The sequence below is a fragment of the Austrofundulus limnaeus genome, unplaced genomic scaffold (assembly GCF_001266775.1).
Source record: "Austrofundulus limnaeus strain Quisiro unplaced genomic scaffold, Austrofundulus_limnaeus-1.0 Scaffold121, whole genome shotgun sequence".
NCBI lineage: Eukaryota > Metazoa > Chordata > Actinopteri > Cyprinodontiformes > Rivulidae > Austrofundulus > Austrofundulus limnaeus.
Window position 1 is genome coordinate 246,970 of NW_013952523.1, and position 16,706 is coordinate 263,675.

Sequence of the window (16,706 nt, forward strand, 5' to 3'; positions counted from 1 at the left end):
CTGGACGGGGGATCGAACCAGTGACCTTCTGGTTCCAGGACGACTCCCCTAACCACTCCGCCACAGCCGCCCCGTGATGGCAGTAATGTTTCCTGTGTGCCTGCATTTTACCAACATATCTTACAAATCATTGGACAAATTTTATAGAAACACAATTACTGTCATTTCTGGACTACTGAGTATAATCCACACCCACTCAATTTTAACATTTTCTAACAAGTGTTCTGTAGTTATTGTACTTCCTTAAATTTTATTTAATATTGTGACATGTACCGGTATGTTAGTTTGTAATAAGTGAGAATCTAGGCATAATTTACATATTTGAAATAAATAAAGCAAACAAAAAAAAAAGCTTAGGTGCAGTTGTTTGCATTGTAGCATGAGATATTTACACAGAAAGATGTTACACACAGGGGCACCTGCAGTGTATACGCACAAAGCTATCACTGCACATCATGTGGGTGACACACAAAACCAGCAACGTGGCACCTCTCAGGTCCTGACCAACACAATGCCGCACAAGCACGATTCACTTGCTGCACAAAAACAGTGTGTCTGTCCAGAGTTGTAAAGTAACTAAGTACAACTACTTTGTTACTGTACTTAAGTACAATTATTGGGTATCTGTACTTTACTTGAGTAATTATTTTTCAACCTACTTTTTACTTCTACTTCTTATATTTTCACACAATTATCTGTACTTTATACTCCTTACATTTTTTAAAAGAGACAAGAAGTAGAAAGTTGTTACTTTATTTCATTTTTGCTTGTTTTTATTCCAGCTTGTTATTGTAAAAAAATAAATACTATCCATATAAACTGTGCCTCCTAGAGTGAATTTAATTGTGGTTGAATGAGAAGTATAAATATATAAAACCCTGATACCGTATTAGTTTGTACACAAACAAATCATGTCACACTCCAGCAGGACATAATCATTAAAATAAAAGGACTGTASTTAAGAAGTATTTGTATTTCATGAATTATATGATTACGTTTGGTTGCAGCTCTCAGATAGATTTTTATGTTGGAGAAAAGCTTTGTGCAGCCTTGATAAATATATATAAACTGAAACAGCTGGACTAGTGCATCCTAAATTTAACATAAATTAATTATTTTACTACGACAGTCATTTCTGTATTGTTTTGGGGACGTCACCTCCTAATAAATGTCCTTACAGAAAATCTAACTGCTCATTTTAAATCAATGTTTTTACTTTTAATACTTAACTACAACAAATATCAGATACTTTAAGACTTTTCCTCAAGTAATATTCCTAAAGGAGACTTTAACTTTTACCGAAGTAATTCTTTGGTAAGATACTTGTACTTTTACTCAAGTATCACTTTGTGGTACTTTATACAACACTGTGTCTGTCCCACACAAGGCCCAACGTGCACAATGCAACACATACACACACAATGTCCCACTTTTGACTGGGTCAAATTATAAAAAGTCAAATAAAGAAAATAAAAATTTGACAAACATTATTTAGTGGCTGCAGTGTGCAGCCATTAGATAAACTTCCTTATTTCTGTCTCTGCCTCCTGTGCAGGAGGAGGAGGAGGAGGAGGAGGAGGAGGCGAGAAGAGAGAAAGACATGAAGGCAGAGAAGCAGTGTCAGCTGTCAATGGGCCTGTCACAATAAATCAATTAATTAATTAATCGTGTGATAAATTGAGGAAGGTAAATTAAAATGAAGACAATAATTTTCATTTGCATGTTTTTTTTGTTTGTTTTCTTCATGTTTCCTTCTTTTTTTTTACTTCTTAACATAAAGAGGTATTTGCCAGGTACATGGTCTCAAGCCTCTGTAGCATTAAAAGCCTGTGAACAGGCATTCAGCCAGAGGAACGTCTTCAGTTTTCTGATGCCTTCATACAGCTGGCAACACCTTGGGATTACTGACAGATAGGGCTGCCACGATTAATCGATTAATCGACGACTAATCGATTATTAAAATAATGGATGACTAATTTAATAATCGATTAATCGTTTTCTTTTTTTTTTTTCTTTACTTTGTTTTTCTCTCCAAACTGCTTTAACACCTTCCACTGCCACATCTGCCTTTCTGTCCTTGACACACATGCACAGTAGTGGTAACTGGGGTAGGCCGTGGACGTCACAAGACATTATACAGACAGGCTCTGGTATCATGGCTACCTGACAACGGAGCTCAAAAGTGTGGGATCATTTTAAGAAAATGAAAGAGAAACCTGTGTAATATCTGCAGAGCAGAACTTGCCTTCCACAGCAATTATTTTTAGTTAGCATAATGCTAAAATCTAACAATGGCTATAAAATAGCAGCTGCATTCTGGCGCGATAAGCTGTTTGTTTTATATTCAATTAACATATGATTCGATTAGTCAACTAATCGAAAAAATAATCGGTGATTAATCGATAATGGAAATTAATGCGATAAATGATAATATTGTTGGAGACCAATTTAAACTAATACAATGATTTAACAACCTCTGTTTATGGAAGTTTACATTAAAATGTACACAGTGTAAAAAGAAAACAACATCTGTCAGTAGGCCTGCCACATACGATTATTTTTATTATATCGTCCAGTAAAATTTGTTATGGTGACAGGTCTAGCTGTCAGTCACAACACGTCTACTGTGTTAAAAAATTAACTAATCAAAACAGGGCAGAAATATGGATTTGATTTATGCAGAGTGTTATGGAGACTGTGTCAAAGAAATGAAAACTTAGCAAAACAAAGACGTGAGGTCAGTGAAGGGCGATTCTCAGAAAGAAATTTACCTAATTTATTTTATTTTTTCATGAAGAGGAACAAACCGTGAAGCAACACTGACTGCACATCAGCACCTGCACAGTAAAAGTTCACAAAATAGCCGCATTATTGTTTAAGCTGCAGTAAATTAAGCGTGTGAAAAAAGTAGCGGCTTATAGTGTGGAAATGACTGCCGCTGCCTACTGACCTTTAAAAAATAAAGAAAACCTCTGTCTATTAAATATTTAAACAGTTTATTGTCATTAAAGGGGCAATATCATGTAAAATCAACTTTTTTGAGTTTTATATCATGTTATAATGTCATACTCTTGAAGAAATTTATTGGGGTTGTTCACTACTGACTTTTAAAGACACTACACATTGTATAGTTTTTTATTAGGTGAACAGTAATATCTTTTTATAATGTGGTTATCTCTGATTTAATTGATTATTTTATGTGCAGACTGGGTTGTGGGACTCTTAACCAGGGTTTCACAGACTCAAGTGGCTGTTAGTCAGATACATGTCTGATTTAAAACAACACATATAAGAACCGTGATTAAACATTAGGGTGAGGAATAATGTCTGACATTTTGACTCGGTGTAGAGACAGCCTGCCCCTTTAACATATGCCATGAGGTGGAGTCAGGATGCGAAGAGGTTTGTTTCTGGATGTGATTCCTGGTTCTGATCACTGTTTAGCTGGTGTCCATTGGAGGCACATTAAAAGCTAATCAGACCACAGCTGTGTCCGGCATGGTTTTGTACGGCTCACTCAAACATTCACGTCATTATTATTAACTGGTGTTAGATCTGAACAGGTAAAGTGTAACGAACACTGTTTATTTTTTAACACTCTCATTAAAAAACATGCCCAAAAGCCTTGCTTTTTCATTCATGCATGTTTGAGAAATCCTGCAGTGGTTTTAGGCAGCCATGCTGAGGAGCAAAACGCCTTTTGGGACCAGAAACGCTGTGTCTTTAAGCCGAACTTCCTCATGGCGGAGTTCTTAAAGAGACAGAGGCCAATTTCAAGGCTTTAGAAGAGGAGGTGGTGAGAAGATAAGTTTATTTTCTATTTAAACATAAAAACTGAATTTTAATAACAGCTAAAGGTGACATAGATACTTTGTTGTGGTATAGTATTTAAATGTATGCCTGAGAAACACATAATATTGCCCTTTAATAATCGTCATCCACTTGCCATGTTTAACATGTTAATCTGTAACTCGGTCTATAGAGTAGAGATGAGACTGATCTTTGTTTGATATTTTAACACTCTGTCATGAAATACTGGATAAATGTTTATGAAACTTTTAGGAAGTATTCATTGGATATATCTCTACAGCTGATTCACTCTGGAGTGACTTCAATGAAATTCAAAATGAAAACAACTCCAACTTAATCTCTGCTTCTCAACATAAGATTGTTTTAGTTTAAACCTGTGTCAGAGGCACAAGGCGATCAGCATTTATTAAAGATCTGCTGATTAATTTTATTATTTTTGTCTCTTTCTGTTGCAGACTCAAAGGGCCACGCTGACACGCTGCTCCAGAAGCGTTTCCATGACCTGGGTTTAGGCACAGAGGCCTTCAGCTCAGTGGAGTATGTCGGCACTCAGACCGTCGTCCCCCCCACAGACTACAGCCGCCTGCTGGTGGCCGTCAGGCTGCAAGTGAAGAACACTCACACACGCTCCCCCCGCCAGCCGGGGATCGTGTTCCGCGCTCTGGAGGTGAGTGGTCTTATGGAGCTTTAACAGAGGAGTGAAAACGAGCGAGTCTTCATCTTTAATTGGTCTTTTGGGCTTTTTCTCCTCTCGTCCTGCTTTTAGCTCTCATCTGGTTTTATGTTGGCTCTTTAAGCTTTCATTTGTTTTATGTCTCCCAGGCTCTGAGCAAGCGCTTCTGTGGAGAGCTATCAGACGACAAGATGACGCTGTTCTCCTTCTTCCCGGACGAGTACTTCACTTGTTCCTCCGTCTGCCTCAGCTGCAAGTACGTCAGGGCAGTTCTCTACACCAGGACGTATCCAAGCATGAGAGCAGCATTTCTAGTTTTAATCACATTTTAGTCTCCTTTTTTCTGGGAAATGAAGTTCTTTATGTTTGTAGGATAATTTAACTTCATTAATCTCTAAGATAACTGAGTATCCAGAGTTATTAAAGTAAAGCAATTTTTACTGCAGAAAATGAGAAACCTCAAAGTCCCCCAAAACATATTTTCCTAATGAGCTCAAAACTTTACGATTCTCTCAGGAGAAACCCAACTTTATGGAACAAAGCTTTGGTCCGGGCTTGGGTGGTATGACACTATTATAGTATTAACCGGCGATTAATTGTCTCACAAATTATTGCGATAAGCGATAATATTGCCTGGTGACCATTTTACAACTAATAATTATAAAAGCGTAATATGTAAGTGTAATAAATCAATAAACTTTAATTTTTAAAAAAATGTTTAACAAAGTGGACTCTTAGTCTCTAACAAAAAATGCACTTGAATAAAAAAAAACAAAGAACAACAAAATGTAAATTAAACACCACACACAACTAAGATAGTAAATAAACAATATTAAAGAGCAGCATCTCTTTAGAGATGAAGCAAACTACACAGCCTGGTGAGGACCCACTGTTTCTTATGGGGACATAAGCCCAGTTCACATCTCATGTAAAGTTTAAGGCTAGGTTTAGGGTCAGATGGTAATAGAAAATACTGGTAAATGAATGAAAGTCAATGCAAAGTCCCCATGAGGATAGAAGAACAAACATGTCTATGTGTGTGTGAGGAGGGGACAGTCAGTGAGGGGACAGTCAGAGCGCTGCGGGGGAGGAAATCAGACAGTTCAGAGTTTTCTCATGAGTTGTTGGGACAGCTACAGGTTTTTTGGGGGTTTAGTTAAAACAAAGATGGCGCGTTTAAGTTTCCTGTTATTTTTGGGAGCTACAGGTAAAGTCTTGACGAGTTTGTCGCGGGTCTGGGGGAGTTTCAGCCCCCACCCCTTCTCCTCCTCGCTCTCTGTGTCTCCCCGCAGCGAAATTCAGGCTCTAGTGCTCCGACACTGCAGCAGCCACGTTCTGCTTTGAAACGTTTCTTTAGTTTGTTTTTGCTACGAGCTCTCACGCTAAAGCGAGAGTTCACTCCTCCCGACACTAAGAAAACAGGAGGGGAGGGGTCAGCTGAGCTCCTGTGTAGCGGAGCACAGAGAGGGAGAGAGACGAAGTGAACAAACAAGCAGGAAAATGAAACTTATCGTCCTCATTTTTTTTACCGACCTCAAAATAACTTATCATGCAATTAATTGATTTATTGACTATTGCGACAGGCCTATCTAGGCTCCTTCAGAAGACACTCCGTAACGTTACTGATGCATGTTCTGACCGCAGCTGTCCTTCTAGAAGACAAACGGAGGGAGGGGGTCTCTCTCTACCTGTGAGGTAGTGTCAGAAATGTTACTCACTGGCTCCTGAGAAGGTGGGCCGGTGTAGTGCCGACAGACTGCTTCAAGGACCACCCAGCCACAGGTTTCTTAAGTCGAGCCATGAGATCTGGACACCTTTCGGATTTAAACTTTTTTTTTCCAAGACCCCCAAGCTCCTTGCTGTAGAGGAGGACATAACTACAAACTTTATACAAAACACTAAAAGTACAAACTTGACCGTGTTTTGATCTGTTCGACAATATAAGGGAAAAAGCCATCCTGTGACTCCTCTCCTCTCTCTGGCTCTAGAATGTCAAACTATACACATGTAAATGATCACAAGCAGCCATTTCTCCATTAATTATTTAATACTCAACACACCACTGACCACACCCACCTCGCCCCTGTAATACCGCATGCATTAAAAAGAGCAATACCACCCAGCTCTACTCTGATCTGCTGTTTATTCTCATTTAAAGATGTTTCTTTACATACTTCTATTTAAGAAAACTTCCTAGATTAAGAACTCTCCTTATAAGCAGCTCTTTCATTTTTTAATCTTCAGTATTTATTCAGTGCTGATTATCGCCAGAAGGCAAACGATAATGTTTGTGTCTGCTTCTCCGTCTGTTAATGAATTGCTTTTAAATCAGAGGGCAGATTTTTAGTAGATGTACAACTAAAACTGATATTAAGTTTGTGGTCTTACCCAGAGGTTTATAGTAACTAAGTACATTTATTTTGTTACAGTACTTAAGTAGTGTTTTGAGGATTTGTAATTTCACCAATAATTTTTTCAAATAGCTGCTTTTACTTTTATTTCATTACATTTTAAAGCTAAAGATGATACTTTTACTTCTTTACTTTAAAATGTAACACCTAGTTAAAATGAAATAAAATATGTTTGAACTGATCATGAAATAAGATGTTTATATGCTCTAAATTAAAAAATGTAGTGTTGAGTTTACGCAACAAAGTCACGTAAACTGGCTCCACTAAGCCTAGTTGAGTAAATTGAGCAAAGAATATAAATAAATTGCTCAATTTACTCAACCTGACTTAGTGGAACCAGTTTGGTTCAGTAAATTCAACAGTTTATTTCTTAGAGTGTGTGTAAAAGTACTTTTACTTTCCCAATTTTTGTGAACTGCTTCAGACTTTTACTTTAGTAGTTTTCTCATCAGTGACATTTATTTTTACCAAAGTAATTTTCTGTTCATGTAATTTAATTTTAACATAGTTATTTTTATCAAGTACTTTATAGACCTCTGGTCGTAGCTGAGAGTCATCAACAACACGTACCCTGAGCACGAACTGCTCTCACAAAACAGTTGCTGAAGATTTTGACAATAATTGCTGGAAGCCAGCAAAATATCTAATAAACCACTTGAAGGAGTTGAATGAATTTGTTAAAAGTAAATCATTGGTTGTACCATTACTGCTGATTGTCTTTTGAAGATAATCCAATAAACCACTTCATATTTATGAGTACTAGCAGAGCCTAACTCTTCTGGGTCACAGGTCAACAAAGAAAAGACAAAAAAATCATTGGAGGTGTGTGAATTCAACGAGCTCAAAAAGCAGATTTACAGCTTAGATATTTATGAAAAATCTAATTTATAATCTCAAAGGAAAGTTTAACATGAATCAGTTCAGGATATAGATCTGGTCTGTGTCCACCTCGCACACAAGCATTTGTAACATTTTTTAACTACAAAATGGTCTAGATTAAAGATGGTCACCACAGCTAATCAACGTTAGCCAAGGCTGAAATGGTTGAGTTCCTAACATGTACTCTTGAATTTGATCATGTGATTTATTGTTTCAAGTTTTGAAGAAAACGGCTGTAATTTCATTATTTCTCATCATTAGATAATCTTAGTTTATAACTATAGCCCTTTGATTTTATGATGATCACTCGGTCTGTTCAGTCACCTGAATTAAAACCCTTTATTTTGTATTTCTTCATCGTCGTCTCTCTTTGTGTCAGCATCCGCTGTAAAAATGGGATGAACCATGTCAGAGACAGAATCCCCCACATGGCCGATGGACTGTGTCAGTTTGCACATCAGTACAACAACAAGGTCCTCATCTGTAAGGTGAGTCGGCGTCATCACACTGAGCTTTACATTCAGTGCTTATCCTCCTCACTTTGCTTTTATCTGCAGCGGTGCTATGAAGGAGGCAGAGAGGTGATTGTTGTGCCAAAAACATCAGCTTCCTCTGACAATCCGTGGTTTGGATTGGCTAAATACGCCTGGTCGGGGTGAGTGAGCACACATACACTCCCTTTGACTGCCCGTCAGTCGGTTGAGTCGTAACGTCGTCCTGTGGGTGTTTCCTTCTTCCTCTCTGTCAGGTATGTGTTGGAGTGTGCCAGCTGTGGGGTGATCTACCGCAGTCGGCAGTACTGGTTGGGCAACCAGGACCCTGAAAGCAGCGTGGTGCGATCTGAGATCAAACATGTCTGGCAGGATGTGAGTACTGCAGTCTGGACCTTTCCTCTTCCACACACATAGATTTATACTTACTGACGAATAATTGTACATTTAATGTGCTTTTATTTAATCACTGAAACTATTCTGTAATTTCACACCTCCAGCTGAAACTTTGTGTTTGAACATAAGCTGTCCTCCAATATAAAAAAAACTATAATAAACTAAAGCTCTTTTTATTTGACCCACGGACTATGAAGTATAAGAAAAATCAATAATGTATTTAATCAGGGTTTCCCCCAGAAAAGTGTCTAAGCCCAGTGGTGGGCCGCTTTGGCAGCACGCCATGTGTTTTTTTTTTTTTATGCTAAAAGTTGACAGAAAATATGATGTAATATAATTACATGTAGCGCACAAGACCTTGTTGCTGTTATTAGCTAAAGTTAGCTTTTTTAAGCTGAGTATTGTAGCTATTACAACTTATTTCTGCTAAGTTCAGCAAACTTGTCCTCCTTATGCTTCCCTATGCTAATCAAAGCATTTCCCATTACTTTTTAGCTGTTTTACTGAAAACTTCAGTTTTAGCTATTTTTCTACAAATAATGACTTTTCTAGTAGGGTTTTTTTTCCAAATGTTATATTTTTACACTTTCACTATCTCCGTGCTTTTCAACTTGTTTCTGCTACCTATAGCTTATTTTTATGCTAATTTTAGCATTTTTTTAGCTACTCCAGCTAAAATTCTGCTTCTTTCTGCTGTTTAACTGCAATGTTCAACTGTATTGTAATTATTTCTGCAAATTTGAACTTTATAATCTTCTTACAGCTGCTTTCTGCTATATTCTGTTTTTTTAGCATTTAGATTTTAGCTATAGTAATGCTCATTCCTACTGTTTTTCTGCAAAGTTAAGGATTTTTTGTTCCTTTCAGCTTTTCAAATTGAACTTGCATTAATATTTTTGCTACTAAACATATTCAGCTCAATTTCAGCAGCTTTCAACTTAAGTTTTCAGCCAGTAGCATTCACACTAGCATTTTCATAAGAAATGCAGTTTTCTAGTTAAACATAAAACAGTACTTACCGTATTTATTCGTGTATAATATGATCTCATGTATAGTACGACCCCCCCCCCCCCCTTTTTTTTTTTGAGCTTGGACTGTTCATTTTATTTTAACAACATATGTACTAAAAGGTATTTTGACAACATATCAGGTGTAGCAGCATCATATGAATTCTGACATTTTACACATAGTCCACCAGGATGCACCAACACAAAAGTCAGAGACTTCACATGAGATTTGGACAATCTTCAAGCAGATACAAACAGATTACTTCCTACTCGCGAGCGCCCCCTCTGGCGGGGAAACTTTTTTCAGGAATACAAACTTTTTTAGAACACCGGTAGACGGCCGTCAGATGGACATGTGTTTGTTGTTCCAGCAGCAGCTCGGTCACACGCTAATGTCATTAGTTCGTTATCATTACCAAGGTGCAGGACTACCTTCCCCCCCTTTTTTTTCACATCATGTCGCCTGCTTGAATCTGTTACTATCTCGCTCTGAAGCACGGAGGAGTGTCACAGGTGAGCTCGTTTCAACTGCTTTTTACAACACGGTCTCATTTCCGGACTTAATAATTTTGCCGATATTTCAGTTAAAATACATAAGCAAAAAATATTTATCCAAGTATAATATTTTATGGATTAAATTTTACGTATTATACACGAATAAATATGATAATTTTGCTGATATAAATCAGGACCGGTAATATTTGCAGTTCAGTATATTTTGTCTAAAGTCTAAAGAGTTTATATGAAACTATGACTTATTTCTGAATGCTAAGGAGCGTTATTAGAGCTGTTTACTTCATTGCTCTAACAGTGGTGGTGCTATTTTTAGCACGTTCCACTAGCAACGTCCGATCTGAGTGACATCCGCTCTAAGAAATGAACTGTTCTTGGCCTGGCAGAAGAACATGTAAAGCCTGGCAGCCCGCCAGGCTAATAAAGTACTGTGGGAAACCCTGTTGAATGAAGCCTGAGTTAATACATCTCTCACTTTGTACAGTTTATTTAAAATCATTTATATGTTGTTTCCAACAAAATTATGTTAATAATTAACTTAAAAAATAGATTTCAAACATTTTTTTCTATTTCAGCTTCTATTTAGTTGTTGAGTTCATTAAACGGTTGTCCAAATGTAAAAATTTCTTTTTACTTGAATTTATTGTCATTGTTTTAGCAACAATTTCAATTGTAATCAGAATCAGCTTTATCGTCATTCACACACAACATCAGAGATGCAATGCAGAACGAAATGGCAGTTAAGAACACCCGTTAAAAAGAAAGACACGCATGACAAACATGGGGGAACGGATGAACAGGTAACATGGTTGCGCTACCTTTTGCAGCTTGGAAAGACACAAAAGGATAGGTGAGTTAAAAAAAAGTTGTTCTGATCCTATATTTACTCATAAAACTCAGAATCATATGCACAAAAAAACAACTCACTAGAGTAAGACAGCTGGGATGGGGGGGGTGGGGCTCAAGCCCTTGTTGACGTATCCTCCCGGGGAATTTTTAGATAACGTGCCAACCGAGGCCAGCAGCTGGGATCTGAAAAGATAAACACAATTGTTTTGGGACAAGCGGCCTTGAATTTTTCTTGCTGCTTTCAGTCTCACTGCATCTCTGAAAATACCGAAAAAAATACCAAATGTTCCGAATTTCCTGTCCTCCTCGCCTCTCTACTTAAAGTTTTTAGCTCTCATTTCACTGAACAAAAGTTAAGTTTTCCCCCCCACAACAAAAATATTGGTATCATCAGGAAAAGTCAAAGTGGTTCCAGTACTGAGCCATGAGGAATCCAACAAGAAGCTGTAGACAGCTGTGAATCTGTGTTATTTTAAACGTATTGAAATGTTTTTATTTAACTTCAGTGTTGAAATGATATAAACTATTTTCTAATTTTAGCTTGTAACAAAAACTTGAAGTCTTTCCCAGACGATTGAATCATCAACTTTTTGTTTGGTCTCTTCTCTCAGTCGGACACGTTCCTGACCAGCCATCAGAACGCTGCTCAGAGGGTCCTGGATGGGATGAGCTTTGTGATCCAGTCTGTGTCTGAGTACAGCACCGGTCCCACTAAAGCTGTCACAGCCTGGCTCACTGACCAGGTGGCCCCTCCGTACTGGAGACCCAACGCAGAGATCACTGTGAGTATGAAGAGCTAAAGCAGAGCAGCCACCAATATTTAGTGTCGTCATCGTTTCCTCCTCCTGTCCCTGCTGACCCTCAGGCCTGTCATGAATGTAAGAAGGTGTTTGAGGAGGCAGAGAGGAAACATCACTGCCGCTCATGTGGCGAAGGTTTCTGCCATCCCTGCTCCAACAACAGGATGCCCGTCCCAGAGCGGGGCTGGGGCAGCAGTCCTGTCAGGGTGTGTCAGGCCTGCTACCGGCAGGGGGGTCCAACTGACACCAACGACAAGGGTACGACACAGGCAGTCCATCAGTGTAGACTGCAAACAAATAAGCTTTAAACCCAGAGTTAAATTCCAACACAAGTTCTTGTCCTGTTTGTCTTGTTGACTCTAACATTTGAGTTGTCTGAGTTTGTTCTAACTTTGCTTCTTCAACACAATCTCTGCTCTTTGAAGCAGCGTGTAAGGTGGAGCCAAGTGGTCTGATAGCTCGCAGGGTGACGGAGGTGGCCCAGTCTACACTCGACATGGTGACTACAGCTGTGGACTACCCTCTCTGTGAGTGCTGCTGCATCATTCCTTTATGTTCCAGAGGATTCTCACTGAAACACTCAACTCATTTAATGAGCTGAATCACTCCTGTAGTAAACTTTGTTAACAGATATCAGAAACTAAACATGCAGACGTTGTGGGCAGGGAGCCTTACGGTTTGGTAGTTTGCCAACATTTAGTGTCGTCAGGTTAGTTATTGAGCAGAGGTCTATAAAGTACTTGGAAAAAAATAACTAAGTCAAAGTAAAATTACATGAACAGAAAATTACTTTGGTAAAAATACATTTCACTGATGAGAAAAATACTCAAGTAAAAGTCATAAAACTGTTAAGTAAAAGTAAAAGTACTTTTACACACACTAAGAAATAAATTGTTGAATTAACTGAACCAAACTGGTTCCACTGAGCCAGGTTGAGTAAATTGAGCAATATATGTATATTGTTTGCTCAGTTTATTCAACTAGGCTTAGTGGAGCCAGTTTACCTGACTTTGTTGTGTAAACTCAACACTACATTTTTTTAATTTAGAGCATATAAACATCTTCTTCTGTGATGAGTTAAAACATATTTTATTTTAACTAGGTGTTAACATTTTAAAGTAAAGAAGTAAAAGTATCATTTTTAGCTTTAAAATGTAAAGAAATAAAAGTAAAAGTAGCTATTTAAAAAATTACTTGGTAAAATTACAAATCCTCAAAAAAACTACTTAAGTACTGTAACAAAGTAAATGTACTTAGTTACTGTAAACGTCTGTTATTGACAACATCTACTTGTCACAATAACTCTGTAAAACAACTCAAGATAGATCAGAATAATTCTGTCTCTTATCATAATAAAAAAAATGTTGCACTTGGACTAAATATCTATATTTTAAACTAATAAGCAAAAGACAGAATCAGATCCAAACAGTGAAACATTTAACTGGAAAACTGAGTAACAGCATAGAAAGACCAGACAGTTTACAAAGGTTTATATGATAATATGAGATGAACTGATTATGTTGAACCGGTGAGACGTAGAAAACCTGAGTTTTTGGTACCGTGAAGACAGATCACTTTGATTAGATCACCATGACTGAACTCATAACCTGCCCCGGGGCAAAGAAGCTCCATCCATTCACTGATTGTTTTTCTTCTACTATCCATCCATCCATCCATTCATTATCTATACCCACTTCTTCCTTTCAGGGTCGCTGGTGCCCATATCCAGCAGTCACGGTGCGAGGGGCCTGGTCAGGTCTCCAGTCCATCACAGAGACACAGAGACAAACAACCATTCACTCTCACCTAGGGACAGTTTAAAGTTACCATTGAACCTAACAGTCATGGTTTTGGTCTGTGGGAGGAAGCCGGAGAGAACCCATGCATGCACAGAGAGAACATGCAAACTCTACCCAGAAAGGTCCCCAGGGTGGAATTTGATCTGGCAACCTTCTTGCTGAGAGGCATCAGCTCTACCACCTGAGCCACTGTGTCGCCTACCTTCTACTAATCCAGATTTTAAAAAAAATCTGACTGAAATCATATTACATCATTAAAGTTATATTATTGTTTAACATCTTAATTAAATGGTGGCACGGTGGCTCAGTTGGTAGAGCTGATGCCTCTCAGCAAGAAGGTCACTGGTTCAAATCCCGGCTGGAGACCTTTCTGGGTAGAGTTTTCATGCTCTCTCTGTGCATGCGTGGCCTTTCTACAGGTACTCCGGTTTCCTCCCACAGACCAAAAACATGACTGTTAGGATAATTGATAACTCTAAACTGTCCCTAGGTGTGAGTGAGAGAGTGAAAGGTTGTGTGTCTCTGTGATGGACTTGCGACCTGTCCAGGGTGTACCCCGCCCCTCGCACTGTGATTGCTGGATATGGGCACCAGTGACCCTGAAAGGAAGAAGCAGATTAAGATAATGGATGGATGGATCTTAAATAAATGTTTGCATTTTATTAAATGAAAAATAACAGATATTTACAGTTTATGATACAGGTGAACATACTTGTATACACAAGTATTTACATACATATACACACAGAATACAGAATAGCTAATTCATGAGTTATTAAACATGAATAAAATATGAATGTTTATTTTGAAAGTAATGAGCCTTTATGGGTTAAGTAGTAATAAATGTATTAGTTTACAGCTTACTAAGTATGAATCATCCTTAAATAATGATGAAGGTTAACTAACTAGTTATTAATGGTTTATTGAGGCTAAATAAGGTGTAGTTATAAATTTCTATCCCACTTTATAAAATCTGAGCTGTAACTATAAATATCCCCATTAAAATCTGCTCTAACTTCTGTCCTCGTCCATCCGTCTCCCTCAGGTTTTGTAAAAGACGTGGCTCGGCCGGATTACTGGGTTCCGGATCAGAACATCACCCAGTGCCATCAGTGCTCCAAAACCTTCACGGCAGCCATGTCCAAGCACCACTGCAGGGCCTGCGGGCAGGGAGTGTGTGGCCGCTGTTCCACTCACATCAAGGCCGTTCCCTCCAGAGGCTGGGACCACCCCGTCAGAGTGTGTGATGGCTGCTTCGCCCGCACGGACCCCCTGTGACCCCACCCCCAACACCACCTGAAATGTATCACTGCGTCCTCCCAGTCTTCCTCAGATGGTCCACTGAGTCCCAGCACTGCAGCTCCATGAAACCCTGCGTGACTCATCAGGAGGGTTCACATCATCATCGTTCTGGTTTCAGACTCTCAGCAGGGATCGTTTACCTACCTTTAACTAAAACAACTGGATTCCGGGGCGGTTTTGGGGACACGAAACCTGTTGTAGCTCCCCTTTCGCTGCAGCCGGATTAGGAGCAGTGGAGCAGCTTCAGGGCTAACTGGATGAATCACAAACTGGATGTAACCGTTTTAACAAGCTGCGTTTAAGATGAAAGACTTTTAACCCTAAAGTTTCAGGCTAGCGCTGCAGAGCTGCAACATGTCAGCGCAGCAGGCCGCTCAGTCTCAGACTGACGAGTTCACTAAACGAGACAAATCGAGGAGATTTACTGGGAAAAGCTGAAGATTTAGACGTTTAATTGAACGCTTCTGCCTTGACTCGTTTGAAGAGGTTAGAAGAGCCGAGGCAGGTTTCTTCTGAACTGTGAAGTAGGAAAATGTAGCTCAGAGTGATCCTGCAGTTCTTGGAGCAAAGAGGTCAGAACGTTAGGAAAAACAAGTGGATCTGCAGCAGCGTGTGCCTTCACGGGTTTCTTTTTACCCGATTCTTTTAGCCACTAAGGTTTGTTTTTGGAGGTTTTTTTTTTTTCATATAACTTACAGCGAAATAGATTATTTGTGCCTAATTTTGAAGAAATATCATTTACAGCGTGAATGGTGAGGAACATTCCAGTTTAAAACATAAATGTGTCGATTTGACCTCTCATGAACTAATGATGCTTTCTTCAAATAAACACAACTGCACTATAGGCTTCACAAGCAGTCTCCTTAAAACCACGTCTATGTAAAGTTTAATTTATATAAAAATGACAGCTTTTCTATGCCTTAAATAGGATGTTTTAGTTCTTTTTTTTTGTGTACGAATAATTGTGGGTTTTAAGAGGTATTTTCAGTCAAATCTAGCAATTGACAATCTTGACTCCAATTCTGAATCTTGTTCAAATAAAGAAATCAAAGGAAGAATGTGTGTCTGCGTGATAGAGTTTTATTGGATTTATTAAACTTCTTAAGGTGTTTCAAATAAAGTCTTGAGGTACGTGACAAATTTATTATTCATCATGGCGTGTCCACAGAGTGTAGCAGGTAGAAACTGCTTTTAAGCAGAGCTAGAAAGACAAAACCAGTCTGTGTTGTTTTTACTATTATCCACATATTAAACCCCAGCAACAAGTGTTTTGATTGGTCCCTATGTCTATGACAAACCACATAACTGATTTCTGATTTGTTGTTACATTGTGTGACCTCATTCCTACATGTCTGAATAAAACGACTGTTCACGCCCCCAGAGGTCAGAATTTCTCTGATCTTCACCAGGCTTTCGTCTGAGTTAAGTATCACTGAGCTTCTCCTCTTTGCAAAGTGAATCTATAAATCTTACTGGTCTCTGATGTCATTGATTAATGTTCGGCCGGGCTTGTTGTGGTTTCTCTGAGTTCCTAGGTTAAAAAACCGAACATTATTGGTGCCCGTGAACCCGTGAACTTYGGCGACTTCCACTGATGGAGGRAGAGGCGTACTGAGGTGTGGYGCCCACCTTATCGTCCCGGGAGACAACGTTGCTCCGACGGGCCAGTCGACTCAGCTCTGTCAGTGGTGGTTAACGAATTCCACACTGTACAGACATCAGATATTGCGAGTAAGTATTGTGTAAGCCAGTGGCTAATGAGAAAACGCTAGTGTG

General features: G+C 38.8%; 1 protein-coding gene across 2 annotated transcripts in view; it reads left to right on the plus strand.

Moving 5' to 3' along the window:
• si:ch211-11n16.2 (zinc finger FYVE domain-containing protein 1) overlaps nucleotides 1-15,992 on the plus strand; it is a gene marked incomplete in the record, with an annotated part of 24,438 nt that extends 8,446 nt beyond the window's left edge. Inside the window, 9 exon segments of one of the 2 annotated variants that reach the window (XM_014014979.1) lie at nucleotides 4,266-4,477; nucleotides 4,633-4,739; nucleotides 8,153-8,261; nucleotides 8,331-8,428; nucleotides 8,522-8,639; nucleotides 11,641-11,811; nucleotides 11,895-12,087; nucleotides 12,255-12,356; nucleotides 14,674-15,992. In XM_014014979.1, the coding sequence (XP_013870433.1) occupies nucleotides 4,266-4,477; nucleotides 4,633-4,739; nucleotides 8,153-8,261; nucleotides 8,331-8,428; nucleotides 8,522-8,639; nucleotides 11,641-11,811; nucleotides 11,895-12,087; nucleotides 12,255-12,356; nucleotides 14,674-14,906 (1,343 nt within the window). 2 annotated transcript variants of the gene reach the window in all.
• Between the last annotated feature and the right edge of the window lie 714 nt (nucleotides 15,993-16,706).